This window comes from Triturus cristatus, chromosome 6 (genome assembly GCF_964204655.1).
Source record: "Triturus cristatus chromosome 6, aTriCri1.1, whole genome shotgun sequence".
NCBI lineage: Eukaryota > Metazoa > Chordata > Amphibia > Caudata > Salamandridae > Triturus > Triturus cristatus.
Genome location: NC_140589.1, coordinates 1,805,491,603 through 1,805,514,217, shown reverse-complemented (window position 1 = coordinate 1,805,514,217; position 22,615 = coordinate 1,805,491,603). Strand labels below are relative to the sequence as shown.

The 22,615-nt window shown below is 43.1% G+C and overlaps 1 protein-coding gene across 11 annotated transcripts in view; it reads right to left on the bottom strand.

Annotated features, from left to right (window-relative positions):
* Positions 1-22,615, bottom strand: part of OTOF (otoferlin) — a 1,069,570-nt gene that overhangs the window by 107,208 nt on the left and 939,747 nt on the right. For 4 of the 11 annotated variants that reach the window (XM_085613159.1, XM_085613153.1, XM_085613156.1 and 1 more), the window contains exons 34-39: positions 18,078-18,226; positions 16,727-16,861; positions 5,532-5,669; positions 3,772-3,899; positions 3,407-3,577; positions 866-1,026 (exon numbers count right to left, since the gene is read on the bottom strand). In XM_085613159.1, coding sequence (XP_085469285.1) covers positions 866-1,026; positions 3,407-3,577; positions 3,772-3,899; positions 5,532-5,669; positions 16,727-16,861; positions 18,078-18,226 — 882 coding nt within the window. Of the gene's footprint in view, positions 1-865; positions 1,027-3,406; positions 3,578-3,771; positions 3,900-5,531; positions 5,670-16,726; positions 16,862-18,077; positions 18,227-19,139; positions 19,200-22,615 lie in introns of all 11 variants that reach the window. The other 7 variants (XM_085613149.1, XM_085613148.1, XM_085613158.1 and 4 more) reach the window with 3 other exon arrangements.

The following is a 22,615-nucleotide window of genomic DNA, read 5'->3' as shown; positions in this document are numbered from 1 at the left end:
GGCGGCGGTGCAGGGCACGTAATAAATCTTTGAAATCACAGAATCTGGGTTCGCCTCGTCTTTCCAAGAAAATATACGGATTGTGGGCGAGTGTTGGTGATATATAGATATATACACACACACACACATACAAAGTCAAATTAAAAATGTTTAAGCAAACAACATGGCTTTGGCATGTGGGTGTGGCGAGGTGCATTGTCTGCTTGTTTCTCTTTGCCGCCTCCTGGCTCATTGAACAGCTCTGGTAGGGTATAGGGGTGAGGTGGGGCAAGACATCTGGCCCCTCTCTTGATACATCACTGTTAGCATCCTCTTAGATCAGGACTATAGTTCTGTGATTAGTTGAAACCAGTGGACATTCTGAGAGGAATGTAAGATTATGCAATACGCACAAGATAAACTCACACACGATGCTAACTTTGCACTGCATTTACCTCATTATTCTACACATCTAGCATCTACCTGAAAGGTCTAAGTAGGTATGAGAAAGTGCACATACTAATGTACAAATATGTAATGGACAACAGTTTGTTTAAAACAAGAAAATGTACATAAAAAGAAAAAGTTGAATTCAATATATTGCCCAATGCTAGGTCTAGGTACTGTGGGCACAAGTTGGATTTGACAACATGTATATGTTAGCAAACTTATTAAATACATTTAGCTGATATGGGCAATTTAATGCTTAAATTAGCCAGGCATTTCTACATCGCAATCAGAATAGGTTGTTATTTGTCTTCCCTGGGTGTGTTACAAATCCTCAGACATTGTTGCCTGATTCTTCCCATAGAGGGCTTGTTTTTACTGAAAATGGTCACAATTTCTCAGTGTGATTGTTCTCTCACCACTGTTGCACCACACTTACCGTTTTCATCTTCAATTTCTGTCGGGCCAGTGAAAACTCTGTTCGTGACTTTCACTCTCCCTCCTGGTCCAAAGTGAGGTCCATCCAACTTTCCTTCCTTGCAGAGCTTGGAAAGAATCTGAGTGGGCTTTACAGGGTCCCTCCACATGTTGTAGCCGTGACTGAGGAGAGAAGATGCAAATCATGAGTTTCATTGTGAGCTACAGGAGAAACCCCCTCTGATGCTTCAATGATGATCTAGGGTGCTTATTGGGGATACTTAAATAGGTGATACATTTGATTTTGGGGTTATAGCCATACACATCCTCAAACAGATAGGGCCTCACTGCCTTCATGGATCTACCTAATGTAAGCCAGGGTTTTCACTTTTTTTGCTCCCTACTGGTGATGTCACCCTGCTTAATTCCCCATGTTCATTTCAGTGGCATGGAAGGTTGCACATGTAACTTCCTTCCCTCGCAAGACAATTTGATCAATTCCTACATGCCCAGTGCACCTCTTTTTCCACTGTACCTTCCTGATTTGTAGTGCAACTCTGGAAATGGCCTGCGTCAGCTTCGCTTATGTTTGCCACCAATACCTCGTCCTACCTACTTTTGAGTCAGCTATGTTTGTTTGCCTACACTGCCTCCTCTTGCCTAATGTGAGTCAGCCATGCTTGTTTCCTGGTCACAGTTTCCCCAGTGTAGCCAACTTGGAGTCAAAACATCCAACTATCATTTTAGCAGTTTCTCTTGCTCTGACCAGTTGGGTAGTAAATTTGAGGATATAGAGCTTCCACTCAATAAACCTATCCAACATTGTATAGTTCTTCTTAGCTAGAACCTCCGCTTGCCCCTCTGAAGATCTATGACCCATAGAAAAGTAAGTAAGTCTGGACGTCACATTTTGTATTAGCACAAACTGCAAATGTTTACCCAGCTGAGGTCACTCGTGAGTTGGTGGCACAGGGTGGCTAGATCCACAGTAACCATTGACTAAAATTGGAGTTTTGGGTTCTAACTTGATTCCTATTGAACAGTTCTAGTTTTTGCTACTATTTTTGATTCCTGTCGCTGATTTACTTATTATGACTATGTAAAATGATTTTCTTTTAATCCAGATATTTTAAGATCTTGATTTCTTAACTGTATTGTTGTTTTGGCTTTATATTGCACCAGCCCCGTGTTTGTCTTGTGTTAGGGAGGGCTTGCTACCTGTGCCAAGCTACTAAACGTGAGTTAGGGGCTTGTCAAATAAATCAGTTTACTTTTGGAGGTCCGATTGCTTGGGACTTGAGGCAGCTCACACCCATCAATGTTTGGCCTCACTTTCACACAGCTCGAACATCCCAATACCCACAAATATGCAGCTTTGTGTTTTTAAATGCACAGAATAGTTAACCAAGTGTTCCAAAATTACACAGGAATGCACAGTCCAAAGCCATTGTTTGCAGACTACATCAGGGGTATGGTACCAGACTAACTTTGTCAGACTATCGTCGGATCACAATCTCATGTCCTAAATATAATTTCCAAAAATCTAGCCGTTTTAGAGCTAATAATAGACAATCTTCCCCCAATAGCACAATACATTTGTAAACAATGTTGCCAGGTTTCCAGACTGGACTAAGGCTTCCATCTTAACTTCAGTGCTGCCTGACACTAGCATGATTCCTTCCTGTAGCTATTTTGCCACATACATAGAGCAACAACGCGTGATAAGCAGGTGCCTTGAAGGAAATTTGCAAGGGAGAGAAAAACCGCAGGGATGGAAAAAACCTCCAGAGGATGGCGTAATAATACATTCAAAGACGCACATCAGGGGTTGAGGCAAAGATGACATAAGAATGCAAAACTACCCAGGACTGACTGAAGAATAATTTGATATTGTGAGGCTTGCAGAATATTCTTGAATCAAAAGAAAATTCTGCGGAAAAAACAATGGGAAATAAATCTAGGACGAGGGACGAAGAACACAAGTAAAAATACTATTTTCAGCATCTCCACCCGAGTTCAGCAGCCTTTCATATTATCGTAACAGAAAGTGACATCACAAGAAGTATAGGAGCCATCTTGGATTGGGAAGCAGCCATAGAGATCCGCTGTGTCCACCATCTTGGATTGGGAATGATGATGTAACCTACCTATTTCTATTTCTGGTTAACTATGGAGCAAAGAAGGCAACATGGGGGATTCTAGAATGTCAGTAACTGGCTTCCTGAGATAAATACGCCTTCCCAAGCTCCTTTACCTCCTGAAATGTTTCTTGAAGAAGATTAGGCTCTCAGGGGGAAAAGATGTGTGGATTCACAAACATTGAGCGCCTTTCTTGGTGTCCTTGAGGCACAACAGATAGTTAGGAGATGAGATTTACGTCAGATAATATTCTGTGAACAATATTCTGATTTACCACCATTGCAGTTAAATACAATGTGCTCCAAGGAGACAAAATGTATTCTATGAAGATAACCGAGCCACTATACAGTTATTCTGCAAGAGTGGACAGAGTCACAAAAGCATAAAATTAAGATCAGTGCATGTAGGGGTTGGATCTACTTACATTGAGTAGGACTGTGAGATTCCACAGGTGGCCCTGTGTTTGCTGTAGTACCGATTTTCTAGGTCAATCTTTGTTTCCCCAATCAGGTCATCTGTACCCACCAAGTCCCAGTCATACACAGCAACGGTCAGCATGGACTCCATGGGGAATGTGGCTTCAATGTCAAAGGACCTGGAAGAAGAACATGAAACGAGTTTATCAAATGATCCAAACGCTCATAGTGCCCAGGCAGATACAAAGTACAGCCAACAAGGAGGACAACAGTATGAGATGGACACAGTGAGAGGGAGCTGATGGAGCATCCTATACTAAGAGGTCTCCAAGAGGCTTGGAAGGCAAACAGTGCACATATATTCATGACTTACTTTCCAAAGACGGGGTTCAGCTGTTTGGAGATGTAATTTTCCTTGTCTTTGATGTCAGTTTTCCCCAACCTGATGACGACATAGGGGTCGGCTTTGCCATTGATATCAGCAGGGTGCAGGTCTGTGGCCTACAATTAAGATCATGTGAGACAAGGCTCCCTGAAGAGCAACACAGCAGGATGATTGATACATGCATGTCATTCAGAATTTGTACTAAAGAACCATTGGACTTCACAATCACTAAATAAATAAGCAAGTACATATGAATGTTAATGCAGGTAGTTCGTTTTGGTGACCTTGTGGTCCTCACGCTGGACTATTTTTGGGCAGCTCCATAAATGATTCCAAGGGTAAAAAAAGGGTGCCCTTATTGGGATGTAAACATCCGAGAGCCTACCATACGTCTTAAAATATTGTTTAATTTTAGGAACGGATTTTTACAGCGCAGCTGTCAAACAGACCTCTTGCTTATAAAATAAATAGATTGGGCTATTTGACCACCCCATGCAACCACACGCCCTTTCCGACCAACCCGTATTGGTCATGTCTTGGCTAAGCCCGGTGGAGTATTAATCTCTCACTCAATGGTGTTGATTGGCCCGGTGTATCTTTCCACTGCTTGCAGTGACCCGAATGAGGACTACTTCTACATCTAGAGCTCTCTCTCGCCACGCCTATAGGTACCTCATCTGTGTCTAACATTAATGTGTTGACTTTGCATGCTTAAGTACATTAAACCCAGTCTTGTTGGTTTTGCTAATGCTTGTTTTAAATAGATTATGATTATTAACAATTCTGTCAAATAATGGTAGCACTTCTAACATGTTGTTTACAATAGCCATATCAGAGATCGGATAAGCCTATATATTTGCAATCTATTAGAGACAATGTGAGCCTTATCTGGAACTTTGTCTTCGTTATTGATTGCAGGGGGCATGCTCTCATGCTTTGTGACCACGTCTGGTTCTCATCAGCTTGAAGCATCTGCCTCCCAAAACTGGTCTCAAATTTTGAAATCAAAGTCAATCTCAAATTCTGGAATCAATATCAGCCACAATGCAAAATAAAGCTGAATGACACCATTAGGTCCCTTAGGTGGCTTACAATTGCTACTGGCCAATTCAGCTCTGTGCCATCTGTCACCTCACTATGGTCTTACTATAAATTGTAATATGTTGATTGCAATAAAATACCCTAAATGTTCATTTCTTGTAAATCTGGTTGTATAAAGTGGAGGCTCACATTTACTGTTCGATAGTATATTTAACAAACGATAACGCCTGGGGATGCCCATGCTCCAGAACCATGCCTTCCTAACCATCAGTGATTGCTGCATCAAGATGCAACCTAGGTTTTTATGGTGTGTGAATGGCCTAGGCCCTAAAGGGAGCTTCGATCCTACTTTATAGCACAACATAAAAACGGGTTTGCCACATGTGCTGATCAATGTGGTCTTTTCATTTCGTGGTACGGCCATAAGTATTTTGAAAACATTCCAAGATACAGACCATAGGGAATATGGCAAGTGTGATTAACTGTTCGATGTAAAATATCATTGCAAATTTATATATCTATAAATTATTTTCAGATTTTATGTGTTCCTGAAAGAGCAAGGAAATTTTATGGAGCTACTGATACGGAAATCAATGAATGCCTACCTCTAGACTTTGGTATGGGTTTATAATATTGACTATAGAGCTATTGCACCACTATGATCGCTGTGGAGAAAGACTTTGCAAAGTCTATGCCACATCACTTACCCTTACAACGTACACCCTCACCAGTACGTTCATTGGGTCATTATTTGGAATTCCTTGAAACATCCCAAAGTTGGGGTCATATCCAGCTTCTTTGGTAACGTCGTCTGGAAGAGGGAATTTGTACACACACATGGAACCCTGGATTGGAAATAGTTTATGAAAAAGTGCCAAAAGTCACATCAAACAGCTGAAGAGTACACCGTTATGAATACAATTTCACAATTCGTTACTTCTAACTTGTGCACAAAAACATATTGAGGATATGCTATGCTATTCTAAACATCACCAAAAGTAAATTTTATTGGCACAAAATATAAATCAGTAAATATCTGGGGTTGGAGGGGCAGCCAGGGTACCCAATAGTTTCTGTAGGCAAACATGTCATCACTTCGTATACATTTATGTCCCTGGTTGAAACAATACAGAATTAACTTTACACAGATTCTCAGAGCCATTAAGATGGGCAGAGAAATCACTTGATGTCATATGATGTCGGTGATATTAATTATATTAATTTGTAGAGCACTCTTACGCGGTAGTCAAATTACACACAATAGTTTGGAAGCAGAAGATACTCCGATTCTCTTTTTAACATTGAGCTATCCTGGATAGAACTATGATGCAGGGGTGGGGCCTTCCACACGCCCGAGGTCAATGTGGTGAACAATTTGTTTTTTTAAGAGATTTGTAATGCACAGCTACCCCAGGGGTTTCCCAGTGCAGAAGCAGTAAGGTGGGGAATTGAAGAAGTTGCAGGTTAAAAAAGCCAGGACTTCAAACCCTTACAAAAAGGAAGCAGCCATGTACAAGTTCTCAGGTGTTCTGGAAGGGAGTTGCATAATTTCTGGCCTAGGTAAGAAAAAGGAGTGCCCTTTCATATAGGACAGGTGGAATCTGGGCACACTAAACAAAGCCTGATTCAGACATCTCAAAGCTCGAGTGGGCTGATAGGGCCCCACCAGGACCTGGATATAACGAGGTCCCAGTCTAGCTTTGGCCTTGAACATGTAACATGAGCTTAAAATATAATGCGTTTAGAGACTGTGAGCCGATGAAGCTCAGGGAGAAGATGAGAGATCAATGCAAATTTTAGAAATTGGTACAGAAGTCTTGCAGCCATCTTCTGTACTACCTTCAACCGATGAATTGTTGCCATGTCGGAGCCCAGGTATAACACATTGCTATAGTCCAGTCTGGACACAATTAAGGCCTGGATAACAATCCTTTGAGCTGGATTGGGGATCATCCAAATGACCTTTCTTAGCCACTTTAGCACAGCAAAGCTAGTGGCAGTCACCATGGTCACCTGAGGTTTCATAGAGTGTCATCCAGCAGGAATCACAGGTTTTTGACCTTTGAACATGGAGTCGGCAGAGCCCCAAGACGGCTAGGACAATGTTGTGGGCCCCAGAGAGAGGAGCGTTTGTCCAGAATCATGACCTCCATTTTATCCCCATTGAGTTTCAGCAGTCTGTGATTGCTTTCCTTACTTTTAGCACTTTCATGAAAAGTGAGTGAAGACACACAGAGATATTGAGGGAATGTATCGACTGTCAGCTCAAGAAAGACCTTGCATGTTTTCAGTAGTTTTATCAATAAGTGGCATCATATATCATGCCACAACGTAGCCATAACAGTCCTCTATAGCAAAGAGACTAATTTTTATAGACTTACATACAGTTGTTATACAACTTTGTCTGATAATTAGCAACCTGATTCCCACTAATGAGAGGATAACATGACAACCATTGGAAATAGGACTGTTAACGCCTGTTCAGTGATCGATCAATATAATGTTAGCGATGTGAAGGATACTGATTTACTACTAACCCCAGCTCTTTGGGCATCTTGTGACATCCTTCCATCTACAGTGTCCACCTTTAAAGTTCTGCAGAAATCCGCGGATGCAGCCCCATGGAGGTCACCCAGAGGGAGACAAGGCGAGGCTCATAATTCTATTTCTTAATCAAACACTAGGCACAATATGTCGAATGTGTAATGGTAAAGGATCATAAAATTATACAGGGAGCCAGGAAGCACGTCAAATAGGGACATACCATTAACGCTTCACTTTCTGGCTTCTGACCATTACCCCATAACCTTTATAACAGCCTTCCCTCATCTGTCATTGCATTACCTCCTTAAATTAATGGGGTGACATAATGAAATAATTAATGATCATTTATGTTAATTAAATGAATTGTACTGTTATAAAATATAATTAAAAGTAAGCTGACAGAATGAAAGTGAAAAAACTGGATACTTCGGTAGCGGATTGGTGCAGCTTGCATCTGGGGCAAGGCCGTGTTTCCAGACCGGCGGCGGCGGCCACAACTCTTTCGGATCGCAGTTTTGAGCGCCTCCGCAGAAGCGGCCCGGTGGTCTCAGGACCGGGTGTGGCGTCCATCCTGCAGCCGATTTGAAGTCGTGTTGAACCTTGGGGCACGTAGCATGAGCAGAGTATCAGCAGCAGGGGGGCCGTGTTTCTTGGCCAGTGGCGACAGGCGGCAGGTTCGGGCCGCGGGTTGAGCCGTGGGTTAAGGCCGCCGGATTGCGGATCTGAAGTGCGCACCCTGCGGTGGACCTGCACGGTGGCAGTGTTGTTTCGCCTGATCTTCGGCCGCCCCACCAGTCCAGCCTGTTGATCCCTCCACTTGCCGGCAGCCCTGAGCAGGCTGAGTGGGCTGTGGTCACGGAGCCGCCTCCACTCGAGAACCGGCTCCAATAACAGTAACAGCCGGAGTCTGAAGCACGCATCGTAGGGCAAGGGTGAAAGGGACTAACCCAAAAGTTTTTTTTTTTTTTTTTACATGTCCTATGAGCTGTACTCAACAGCGAAAGTGAGCAGCAGCAGTGACTAGTGAGTGGAAAAATAAAGACTGAGGAGAGACGTGCAGACCCCTCCAGTGGGACGTGAGGAGACAGCTGTGATAGTGCATTTAGCAGGTACAAAGGGGTTTGCCAAGTGGCTGGATTACATGGAAAATCTAGTATAGTTTCACACAACACTGCTTTTGGGACAGAGTCGGTGCACACTGAGGATCCAGTGAAATCCAGGTGCATGGAAATGTTGCTAATCTAGGGCAGGTGGAGTAGAATTTTTGTCAGCCCCGTTTGAGCTGGAGCTATTAACTATCTCCGGGAGCATTACCCAGTGCTGTAAAGAGACACAACCTGCGGGAGATCTTATTGCCTGTTTGAGGTGTATTTTTGCCGCCCGCCACGCCGCAACTGCCCTGCTAAGAACCCCTGGTGGGACGAGGGTCCCAGGGGCTACGCCGCCACTTCTGCGCCATCTGCAACTGCCCTGCCAAGAACCCCTGGTGGGACGAGGGTGCCAGGGGCTACGCCGCCACTTCTGCGCCATCTGCACTGGTCCTCACACTCTGGGGTGGACTGCAACCCCCAGAGTGCACCGCTCTATCACCGCAGTTGCCGCGAGTGAGGGGGAGGCGTGGCCAACGTGCTCATAGCGCAGCCTCTCCCCCTGCGGCGCGGGACTCACGCGGGACGAAACCCGGACCAAGGGCGGGCCCATCAGAGACTGTATGAGGCTGGGCTGGGCCACCCCTTTAATTATTTGACTCTGAGACTCTGAGACTATTTATGCACTATTTGTTTCCTTGTTGCACTTATCTTATTTGGGTAGGTTTCTTTCCCCTAGCATGAATACTCGTAAAAAACGAGGTGTTGCAGGGACTTTAGATGCCTTTCTTGCTAGGGCAGAATCAGTCCTCATAAATGAAATTCAGTTAACAGAACGAAGATTGTCTCTAGAGCCCGTACCCTCACAGAATAGACTCTCCCTGACACCTGTCTTTATGAACCAGGGTAGGGCATCCAGTAACGAGCCGTCTCCTAAATTGATTGGCACTTCACTACAAACTGTAAATCATCAAGCAACAGACATTGATTCTCCCCTTCCCTCTGAATCCGAGGATGCCTCTGGTGGGCCGAAAATTATTACTAGAGGACAAAAGGCCAATCGTAGGGCAGACATCAGCGCAGAACCCCCAAAGAAAAAGAGAGGTAAAATTGCGCAAAAACAGAGCAAACCAGCTCAGAACGCAAATAGCAGAAGAGGGAAATCCGCTATTGATGTGGAGAATGGCCCACAGCCACCCATAAAATATAATGAGATCGTCAAGATTGCTGAGGGGATATTAGATGGGAACTTCTGGGGAAAGCTGGAGACTATGATGACATCTTTTTTAGAACCTGTCCTGCTAAAGATGACTAATATTGAAATTAGATTAGAAAAGGTGGAGGAACTGGTGACCAGTCGATATTCAGCTACAGCGGCAACTGGCTCCAAAACGAGAGAATGCCTTCCACCGGGCGGGGTAACAGGTTTGGTCTCTGGAACAGCCTCGAGCTCCAAAATAAATAAACAATCGCATGGCAGAATCACCAATAATAATTCCAATGAAGACCTAGCATGTACTAGTCAACATCTCTCTGAAACTGTTCACCATCCTACAGCCTCTAAGAACCCGCCTAGTGCAAAGGGGTAAGTAGAATCCATCAGAGAATCTAACAAGACAAACGGCGATAATAGAGCTTTAGAGAAGGGGAAATATTTCCCAGCGCATTTAGACCTAACTCATAACTTATCACAGAATTTAAATCTCCCACCAGAAGCAACCCCTTATACAGTGGTCTTAGCAAACGTTCCTTCTTGCCCATATAACGATTCTGAGCACTGGTCTAGCCTAAAGAACAAGTCTCTCCACTTTCTGGCCACTAAGATTGGTCTTAATAACCATCTATTTTCAGATTTTAAAATGGTTTGCAGAATTGGATGGGTGGGCTCTTCACCTAAATCACTGCGGGGGGACTGTGTTGTTTTAACTTTTAGATCACCTCTATTAGTACACACAATCCTGGAAAGGGGTTTCAATGGACCTGTGAACCCACATGCTATAAATATATTACCGCTGGGATACTTTTACAGACCACCCAACTTGTTACAACGGCAAACCTCCATGTCTGAGAGAGATAATCATAGGGAAATAAGGCAGTTTAGATATCCCATACCAACCTATAATCGTTTTGATGTACTGAACTCGCTAGAAAATATTGATTGACTGAACCCTGTGGTCTCTCTCGTGCCTCCCAGTCCTGTAATCGGGAACAGAGTAGGCACAATAGAAAGGGACAATGATACCTCTTCTGCATTCTCCAAATATGCAAACAGGAGTGAGGCTGGTACTCCAGTTAGGGATAGTGGCAACCTCCCCCCTAAAACTGTAGCTGGAAATATTAGAGATGAAGCTCTGGTTACCAACACAAAAAACTGTATTGATGATGATAAACCTCCTTCCTGTAATATTGTATCATGGAACATAGCTGGGATTACTGCTAAATTAAACAATCAACTATGGTGGGACTTTATTACCAAGTTTGAGATTTTGTGTCTTCAAGAGACCTGGACTAAGAAAGAGATACACCTGAACGGATACAGGACCTACCAAAGCCCAGCAGTTGATGTACAGAGCGGCAGGGCCAAGGGTGGCCTGTGCACATATATATTGAATACTCTAGATATAAAGAATGTTACGCTGCTCGCCAGCGAGGATTACTACCACCTAATTAAAATGGATGTGGACGTAACACGTTCTATAGCCTTGGTAAACTTTTATAATAATATTCCGGCAGGAAAAGTGGGCACTGTCATAACAAACATCTCACACTCACTGAAATTAGCCAAAAGAGGAAAGTCAAAAGAAACCATGATAATTGTGGCAGGGGACTTCAATTTCACACTATGTCCCAATGCCGGGGATAATACATGTGGAGCCTTAAGAGAAGATGCGGTAGGTTTGTCACACTTTAGGCATACTGCCTCAGGGGAGTCATTTAATGAACTTATTTTCAGTAACGACTTAGGATTTGTGAATGAGTTATGCCCATGTCCTACTCCTTCACCAGGGACGTTTAACGGGAGGGGACTTTGCTCTACAATTGACTATGTTCTTATATCAAGCAACCACGCATGCAGTCTCCGTTCTTTTTATGTCTATGGAAATCCTCTTAGTGACCATTTCCCACTTTGTTTCTCACTCATATTGTAAGAGACCTAGACCACATAGCAACAACGACCAACTGCTGGGAACTATAACTTTGGGAAGTACCAACGGATACTCCCTTCGATGGGCAGCCGTTGACGAAGAAAAACTTTCCAACATAGTGATAAAGAAGTGTAAAACTGACATAGACCTCTGTTTGAGCGAAGAAGCTGCCCCTGAAATGATTTTAGCTTCCTTTATGGGTATAACTACTGTCATAAGTGAATCCCTTATTAGACGTAAGAAGAATAATGATTCTCAATGTGGATGGTTCGATTCGAAATGCACTCAAGCACTTTCCCGGCTTAAGAAAGAATTGCAGAAAATTCCCAGAAATGTTTCTGCAATAAGGTTAGCCAGAGAGGCATATAGGCACGCATTAAAGGCTAGAAAGACCACATTGAAGAAGGAAGCTTGGGAGGCCCTACATGTGGCCTCAGTAACTAAAGATAGTGCAGCGTTCTGGAGGGCAATTAGGGCCCCTTTCCTGACCAGTGAGGTGGGCCCAACTATTGAGATAGCCATACCTGAGGATCAGTGGATTAATCACTTTTCCCAGGTATACAACGGTGAGGGCATTCTCCTCATCGATGATAATCTTTCCCGGGACAGTTCAGGCATGAACTGCTCCTTGCAGAATAAGGGTCTAGAGTTTACCCTAGAGGAGGTGGAGCGGGCCCTTCAAGCTAGCCAAGGTGGCAAAGCTCCTGGCCCAGATGGGGTTCCCATTGATATTTTTAAAATAAACACCCCGTTGTGGGGACCCCTCCTGGTACAGGTGTTTAACGCTAGTTGCAGCACTAGCTTTTTGCCTACATGGGTAGTCTCTACTATCGTGCCTATCTTTAAAAAGGGTGATAGGCACGATCCTGGATGCTACAGACCCATCTCCTTGATGCAACAACGAAGGTGGTAGGCAGAGTTCTTCTTGAGCGTCTTCAGGACTGGGCTGAAGAGAACTCTGTTCTGTCAGACCTGCAGTATGGCTTCCGGGCCGGGGTAGGGACTACTGAGCAGGGTATAAACCTTTCTCTATTGGTGGGGAAATACACAAGGGCTAAGAAAGGTAATCTGTTTTTAGCTTTTGTGGACCTCACAGCCGCTTTTGACTGTGTGGTCCATAACAAATTTTGGTCAATTTTAGAAGTCATGGGGGTTGAATCAAATATTATTTATTTTATTATACATTTTTATTGTGAGGCCCGCGTCCGCTATGGTGTGAGGGGAGAATGCTCAGAAGCCTTCCCGATCAAGAGTGGGGTCAGACAGGGTTGTGTCTTGGCCCCGTTCCTTTTTAATTTGTATATAAATGGATTAGAGGAGGCTCTTCTCAAGGATAACCAGGATTTTCCGATGGTAGCGGGGCGTCCAATTCCAGCCCTCCTGTACGCAGACGACGCGGTACTGATGTCTCATACCCAAATAGGCCTTCAGCGGGTTCTGGATAGTTTCTCCCTCTTTATGAAAAACCTAGGTTTAAGAGTAAACTCTTCCAAAACTTTTATTATGCGCTGTGGTACTGGCGTCAAGCGGCGTAAGGATATGTTTGTGGCAGGGCAGAAAATGGGGGTTGCAAAGAAGTTCTCTTTTTTGGGCATTCTCTTTACCCATAACGACACCTGGGCCCAAGCAGTTTCAGCTAAAAGGTTGGTTTTATTATGCACTACTGTTAGACGGACCGGGAGGGTCGGCCGAGGACAAGGGGAGAGGTCTCCGGGGAGAGCCGTCTCCAGCGATCGTACAGACGAGTAACTTCCCCCCCACAGATGTACACCACACAAGGATAAGGTTTAACGTTCTTTATAGGCAATCTTTTAGGTACGATCGAATGGTACAAGGAGGTCAGGACTCAGGGGTCCCCTCGATTCTAGTCTCTTGGTTGGGGAAGGGGGTAGCGGGACAGTCTTGTTACCAATCTGGTAGATGCGATGATATGATGGATAGCTCACAATCCTCGAGCTCGGCGTTCTAGATGGACGGGCCGCGGCAGCGCCAGCAGGTCCCGGTGAAGGTGGTAGTTACAACGGTCCGCGGCAGCGCCAGCAGGTCCCGGTGAAGGTGGTAGTTACAACGGTCCGCGGCAGCGCCAGCAGGTCCCGGTGAAGGTGGTAGTTACAATGGTCCGCGGCAGCGCCAGCAGGTCCCGACGAGGATGAAGGATGCAGAAGGCCGCGGCAGCGCCAGCAGGCAGGACGATAGTTCACAAGGCAGGGCTACGGCAGCGCCAGTAGTCCGTCAAGGATGAGTTCTTCACGGTGTCTCTCGACTCCAGGATACAACTGCCTTCCTGCTCTGGAGCTGCCCCAATTATAGATCTGGCGCCCTTTGATGTCCGGACCCTCGCACTTGGAGGTCGGGAGGTCCGGGATGAGGGAGTCCAGACACCCAGCAGGGGGGTGGAGCCAGCGCCCGGGGGAGCTGGGGGGCGATCGGCACCTGGCGGGGGAGAGCCATCGACACTTCTTTCTCCCATTGACCTGCCAAGTGGTCCGTTCACCTCCTGGGTGGATGGTGGTGCCGGGATGTCGGGGCCTGGCCAGGCCCAGGGTTAGGGTCGAGCTGAGGCCACGCGGCCTCGTGGTGCAGTGTCCAAGATGGCGGCCGGGCCGGGCGAGGGAGCCGGTAGTGGTGCGGCCCCATGATACAGAGATGTCCGGGGGCAGGAGTCCCGTATGAGACGGGGTGCGGGTTGCTTCTGTGGGTAACACCTGGAGGGCCGGGGCTCGGACCCTGTCATGCGGGGAGGGAGCAAGCCCTTCATGTGGCCTGTCCAACAACTACATATGCATTAATTACTTTTGCTAGAAAATTAGGAAAAAGACCCCCCGTAGAACTTTTAAAAGTGTATAAAGCGAAGTGAGTTGCAGCGGCACTCTATGGCAGCGGGGTGTGGGGTTTTGCTGATTTACTTTCAATCCAGCGAGTGGAAAACTCATTTTTAAGATACATCTTATGCTTACCGAAAGGTTCCTCTGCTAGCGTTTGTCACGCAGAGTTAGGGCTTTCATTTATTTCTGACCTGATTAGAGGTGAACCTGTGCTTCTATGGCACAGGCTGTGGTAAAAAGATGAGGCCAAATTAAATAGAGAAATTCTTGCGGATACGCTGAAACTGGAAGGAGCATTGAGGATTCCTTGGCTAAGATATGCGTATAATTTGTTTTTAAGGATCTTGGCCATCCCGAGTTTTTCACCGATCCCCGCTCCCATAAGCTTATAACAAGGAAGAAGCTAAGAAAAGAGGGTATGCTGCTGCTAGACTCTAACAGAATGTCGACTGAAATTTTAAAACACACCGTTCTGCACAATCAGATGGCTTTAATCACTTTTAACATTCAACCTTACCTGACTTATGTACATGGTGCCTATGATAGGTTTTTATTGACCCGTTTTAGGCTGGGAATTTTTTATCGACTAGTCACTTTCCCCACACCAAATGACTGGTCTCAAAAACTCTAAACCTGCCCCTGTGATAATTTGTCCCCACAGTCCATGATCCATGTCACCCTTTTCTGTAAATTTAACATTGCTGCAATGTCCCTGTACTTGTTGCCTATTCTTAAACAATTTGGGTTGCGCCAATGCCAACCAGCCTTTTTGGCTCTACAACTTTTAAATAATGAGCACACGGTGTTTAGGATATTGATCTTTTTGAAAAAAGTCTTGTCCTATAGGAAGCAACTGTCCATAATCTGATACATATTGTCAAGAGCTTGTTTTAGTTTAATACTGTTTTTAACTTTTTAAAATGTAGTATAAATTAATTAATATCTGTTTTTTTTCTTTTTTCTGTATGACTAATCGTACTGTATTTTCTATGTGCTTTTATGATTGTCTGTGCAAACAATCAAATAAAGCTTTCTTGACCTTGACCTAAGTGAAAAAGTATAATAACATCGTTACCACTGGTTGGGTTTGGTTCAGCTTTATGGTTAGGACAGGTTTACCATATTTCTGAAATTTTTAAGGAGCACACAAATAATTAATTCTAATAAATGAAAGCTAAAAATAAATATTTATCATTGATGGAGTTATAGTTTGGATAAAGATAAAGGCAGAGATAGTATTAGCTATAGGTTCCTTCTTTTTAAAAATCAAGTTACAGTAATTTAATAATATTTCAGTAACATAGTTAAATATGAAACAAGGATTAATGTTAGGGATAGCATTTCAGTGAGGGCAAAGGTAGCAAATGGTATAAAATACCACAGAAGTTACATAATGTAATCTTATTTAAATAATTACAGATGAAATATTGGTCAGAGTTAGCATTTGGATTATAATCTCTTAATTCATCTAATTTAATGCAACTAAAATGAATTTAATTAATAAAACATATGTACATATTTGTATTGATAGAAACTAGTGTTATCATTAGGGGAATACATTTGGATTTAAAATGTTTTATATTCAATTAAAATAAATAGATAACATTAAATATATCCCATAGTTTAGGGTAAAACAAGCTTTAGTATAATAATACACTCTTTATTTATTTCTGTTTAATTAAATACAGTAATAAAAAAACTAAACGGATATAAAATGGTCAGGGTAATAAGATAATGGTAAAATAATATTAAATATATATGAGAAGAAAACAGAATACAAGATGACCTTGTTGCGGTATTGGTAGTAGGGGTAATGGCAGTAGAGTTAATGATATCGATCTTTAAAATGAAATTAAATGCAGTGCATTATTAGTGGCATTTATGTTTCCTAACAGCAAACCGAGATGAAGACATTTTTAAAGTTTGTTGTACTTTTTTTTACTAAATTGTGAAAACAATTGCTTCTTTAAAAATGAAAAAGTTCCTAATGAGGTCTGAGGGATTTGAGTTAAGTATCCAACCAGGGTTCAGTAATAGTTCCATTACAGTACAGCAACCTTATGCCGGTTCACAAGATCTTCCCTTCCCACTTGCAAAGATTCTGATGCAGCTATCTTAACTCTTTGTGGGAAAGGAAACAGCCTTTGAAGGAGAATTGTGGAGTGGAAATTTCTATGTGAGTTTCCTCAGATCCTATGCACAATTAGGAAATATTGTTTGCAAATGGCTAAGATCTCCATCAGAGCCAGTGGTAATCGGCACAAAAGTAGTTCTGATTTATTGCCACCCTCAGACTCACTTTAAACCTTCCTACTATCCGATCTTCCTCAGCCACATTTTCATCATCATCACCGATCTTCCCTCGGCAGAGGTTGAAGGTGTGCAGCCAGTCCTCGAAGTTGTCGAACTCTGATTCCAGCTCCTTGTTATATACCTGTGAGTAGGAGGAGCATGTTAAATTGGCACTTATATTGGTGCTTCACTCACACCGATCCCAATAAAAATGTACCGCCATTCTGGTAAGATACTAGACTGCTCAACAACAACACAGCACTGCGTGTGGACTTGCCAGTGGCTTCTGCCAGGGGTTCCTGCAAGTTTTAATTGCAAAGGCTCTGGCCATAAAAGGAAAAGAAAATAAATCTAGAAAACTGTAGAACATGTATTTGAAACTTGAAATATATGTAACACGGTAAAGGTACTAACAACTGTAATGTTCACCTCTCTGTGTGTTCTCTTTTTTTTTTTTTTTTTTTTATTTTTTTTTTTTGAAACCGTTTATTGCAGTTTGAAAAAGTTACAGGTATGGGCCTACAACCACTCGGCCGGCCGCTAGAGTGACAAAAGCATATTGCATACATACAGTAAGAGTCTCTTGGCAGTGCAGATTAGCAAAACAGGAGAAATCAATGTTGCAGGCCGCATAGCTCCATGCCCACAGTACGGTTGTGTGTTCTCTTTTTGTAGATTTTACATGTTATGTATGATTGGAATTGTAGATGAACACTTAGATAAAGCTCAGTTTGCACATGTCTACTGATCATTAACTCTTCACATTTATGTGATTCGAAAAGAAAGTGAAGCACCTATTGAAACATATTAGTTTATTTTTTGTTTTCAGAGGGGTGTGCATGCTATGCTGAGACTTGAGACTTGGGTATTAACAACAACAAACTTTCTTAAATGCAAATAAAAACTGAAGTCCAGATTAATCATGCTAACTATTGCCATGGCTAAAAACAGATAAATAATAGCTGGACAAAAGTCAACATTTGCTGAATAAGACTATTTTAAGTTGTGAAACTATGTTGTACCATAAAAAAGAGTGCCTCTCCTGTCCTGTGTTAGGGCTTCTATTGGCCACCAATATCCACCAATAGTGATCTGAGCAAACCAAATACTCTGTTTATGTGACACTAATGGTGCGTATATTTTCTAATGAAACTCGGCGATATGCATTATGACATAGATCTAATATATAACTAAAGGAGGTCAGGATGATGAGCCTTTCTTCCCTTTTTAGAATTATGGGCAGATAATAGAACATAAACTATTTCCACTCTTCTATAATTAACACCAATTTGGAAAAGTATAAATTTAAATGTGACTCATGCTGTATGAAAGTTCTTCATTCTGTAACACAAATTTACCTTCAACTCGTCAATTTTTTGTTTGTTCTTTTTGTCGGTCTGCTCTGCCTGCTGCTTCTTCTTCTTGTCCTCTTTGGGTGCCTTGACTTTCTCCTTTCCCTTCGCCTGCGCTTTCGAGCCTTTCATGGGAGAGTCATCAATTTTGATCTCTGATCACAAGAAATAAGGTGCGGGTAGGACAGGGGGTGCAAAGGAGTGGGAGGTGGGAGGAAGGGCAAACACAGAACACTCAACCATGGTTTGCATGAAAGTTGACATCCCGCTAGGTTATAGGACTGAAAGCCCCAGCCTGATAACGAGCCTCCTAATAGATGTATTACTTATTTTCTGTTGGACCAATTGCTTAAACAGATATTGGTCTAATGAATTAATTCTCATTAAACGCCAACAGAAAAATACATTTATTACGGAAGTCCTACTTACCCAGTGTTTCACTGAAATGTCCTTACAAGCTCAGATTACTAAATGTTGGCCTTTTGCTCTGACGTTTTGTGAAAGATTATGTCAGTAGCATAGCTGATCTTCTCTCTGAGACAGCTCTGCAGTGTTCCAATGTTTCTTGTGAGGCTATTCCGGTTGACCACCCCAATGTGCACTTCCTATTTTCTCGGCAAAAGCCAGCTGAGCATTTTTTTATTTCTAAAAATCTATAAATGTGATTTTAGGAACATTAGTGTTTGTTAATTTCCAGGTAAATTATTGCAGGTGTTATCCCAGATGGTGCCCATAGTTCTTCATGTTTATGGATATATGGATATAAGACTGTAATGCAGGAGTGGTTTCATACAAATCAATGGAGTTTACTGTCTGCCAAGCAAGAGTTGGCAGGACAGATCTTGTACACTTAGTCAAATTATTTTCAGGATTACATACATTTCTAGTAACTACATCAATACACTTTCTCTAAAAAGACGGAGCTGGAAAGGTAAAAAAATACAAGAACTATTGACTAGTTGAGGTCAAACTATTAGGATTTATCCTATGGTCTACTCTAAAAGAACTAACTACGAGAATAGCTAAGTAAGAAGGCAAGACTGTTGCACTTCTGGCCAAAGTACTTACCAGAAAGATTACAGTCTTCTGTATCTACAAGTTTATGGTCAATGTGTTCAAAAGGGTAACCTAAAAGATGAACAAAAATCAAGTTCAGAGTTGATAGTGGAAGAGGTGTGACTAAGCCAGCTGCCAGAAATGGCAATGTGTTTCAATGTTTTTCTTCTGGTAAGGTAATATAGCAGAACCATGTAAATTCATTGCTAGTACTCAATGTTTGGGCCTGGCCAGCCTTAATCAACAATCCAACACATGCTTGACATGGCCATCGAAAGAATCAAAGACTGGACCGGACACCACAAAAAACATCTTCCATGTGGCAAACCTTTTTAAGGGAAGGATTACAACCTTCATGATGATCACTATTCCCTGATTAAAGACTTAGCCTTGACGTTTCAGATTCTGAAGAGGCTACTTAACCCACATATGGACAGTGACTGTGATTAAAGAGCCTGTCCCTATGGACAGAAGACTCATATTTGTAGGGACCTTTACCCAACACATTGCAGCATTTAAAGGAAGTCCGGGCACCTGACCAGTCCATAAGAACAAATGAGATGAGCTGTTTTCCAAGCTTCTATCTCCACTGGCTCACAACTAGAACATTTTAGTTATCATAGATTGAAAAATAAGTCCAGAATTTGAGATTTCTAATGCACAAAGTAGGTCTTGAGAAATCTCAACAGATCTTAAATGGTGTGAAATAGAAATACTTAATTTGCAATCTTCTGCTAGGCGTGCTACAAAAATATTCTCCATAAATAGATTCTGTTCTTGACCACTATCAATTTGCAGACTTGAAGCACATGACATGGCATTGTTTGTTGGATAATCTTGTGGTTTGTCCTGGAGTCTTACTACTATCTGATTGTGACTCGTCTGTCTGAGGGCTGAGTATAGTTAAAGCAGTAATTTATGATTTAAAGATTGAGAATTCTTGGTCACTCTGAGGGGTTTCTCCAGTGGGAAGATTTTAACTCTAAAGTGTTTTGGGCATTTTTACCTTGAGGTAGATGATTCCTTTGATAATGTGATAGTTCATGTGAGCCCATCCTTATGTAAATATAGGCAAAGGCTTGTTTATGAGATATTTATCCAGATACATTGTCTTCTTTTTTTAGGATCAGTAAGTCATCCACATCTTGAAAAAGGCCAAAGAAGTATACAGAAGGCCGTGATCTTCAGCAACCTTAGCTGCACCACAACAGCAATGTTACTTGCACTTCTCCTTGGAAACACTTAGTGGAAGTATTAGGAAAATCTTTGTTGTCATGTCCAGAGTTTCTTTAGCCTTTTATGTGAGTTCCGTCAGAGTTGTGTAAGCATTTCTTTGATCTCAAATGCCAAACTCAAGAAGCTAGATCTCAGGTCTTCTGCAGATGCTTTAAATGAATGCCATGGGCACAAGATTTCCTCAGAGGCTTTCCAGGCTTCTTTCTCAGCACCCTGGGAAACTGAACCTCCCACCTTAGAAGAGGGCTTAGTACTGTACAAATCCTCGGTGAAAAATGCCATTGATCTAATCGCGCCCCTTAAACTCTCAACCATTTTAGCCAATCATCTCCAGAACACCTGGTTCTCCCCGGAGCTCCGCACTGAAATGCGGCTCTGTAGAAATCTGGAGAAACGGTGGCGTAGATCCCAGGTGACAAGGGATTAAGATAATTTTAGGAGAGCCTTTTCCAGCTACCATAAAAACATAAAGGGTGCTCAGAAAGCTTTCATTGCCGCTTAGCTTGCGGAGGCGGAGAATACCCCTAAAACTTTATTTCAAATACTCAAATCTTTCACTAATCCGAAGGCTTGCGACAATCCTGAGACTCCTTCGTAAGCGCTTTGTGATGGTATTGCCCAGTATGTTTCAGAGAAAATTGAACGTTTTTATGAGAAGATTTCTGTTTCTGGGAGCCAGCAAATGGATGCGCTTCCTCTTGATTCACCAGCAATTGTTACAACACATCTGCTGGAGAGCTTTCTTCCAATATCTACTGAGGAGGTGGAAGCCTTACTTTGCACAGCTAAATCAGGCTCTCCCTTTGACGTCATCCCTGTTAGGTTAGTTTCCTCCCTCTCCAAACAACTGTCCTCGTCCATAGGTACCATCTCCAACCTCTCGATGAGGGAGGGCTATCTTCCTCGGGATTGGAAGGCGGCGCAAGTTATCCCCAACCGTAAGAACGCTAAGATTCCTATCGAAGAGTTTCCAATCTTCGCCCTATCTCCCTACTTCCTCTCCTGGGTAAGGTGTTGGAAAAATATATTAACAAACAGTTGTCGAACCATGCCGAGATCACAGGTAGCCTGGATCCTTCTCAATCTGGATTCAGGCCCAAATACAGCACGTAATCTGCTCTGTTATAAGTTACAGATAACATCAGGATGACCCTTGATGGGGGTCAGTCTACGATTCTCGTGCTGTTGGACCTCTCGGCTGCGTTCGACATGATCTCTCATCAAATCTTGCTTAGGAGATTAGAGGATATTGGACTTAGGGGCTCCGCACTTCAGTGGATGACTAGTTTTCTGTCTTCCCGCTCCCAGATTGTCAATTTGGGCCCTTTGCGGTCGAAGCCTCTGGAACTGACCAAGGGAGTTCCTCAGGGCTCATGTTTGAGCCCTACATTATTTAATATCTACATTGCTCTCTTGGCCAATCTTCTTAGATCCTGTGGCTTCATACCGATTTCTTACGCTGATGACACCCATCTCTTTTTGTTCAATAAATCTTCCTTGCAGGCTCTGTCCTCTTTCTCAGCGGGTATGACAGCTACCGCAAATTGGATGAAAAGTAATTTTCTCCAACTTAATGCCGAGAAGACGGAGATTATGCTCTTCGGTGAGGCTCCTTTGGTGTGGTCACCTGATTGGTGGTCAGCAGCCCTTGGTTCCCCTCCTGCCCTGAAGGCTCTGGTTAAAAACCTGGGCATTCGCCTCAATCGCGCGTTGTCATTAAAGGAGCACACTGCCTACACTGCCAGCGGTTGCTTTCATGTGTTAGGTTTGCTTCGTCGAGTTTTTCTGCTTCTTCCGGACTCTACTCACAAAACCCTTGTTCAGACCATGGTTATGAGCCGATTGGACTACTGCAATGCTCTCCTGATATCTGCTAATCAGTCTTCGTTAAGCAGATTGCAGGTGGTCCAAAACAGTGCGGCACGTCTCATTATGAATGCTCTGCCAAGAACTCCTTCTTTCCCCTTGCTCCAACGTCTACACTGGTTGCCCATCCGTAAGCGGTCAAAATTTAAAGTTTGCTGCATTGTTTATAGGGCCTTGCATAATAAGGGTCCTTCTTACATTGCTAGGAAACTCAAGCCTTATGTCCCTATCAGGCCACTCAGATCGGGAGACAAGGCTCTCCTTGTGGTCCCTCGGGTGAGGAAAACAAGGTTAGATGGGAAGTCTTTTACCTACCTCGCTCCCTACCATTGGAACCAGCTTTCAATTGACCTGAGACAGTGCACAGACTATCTGCGTTCTAAAAA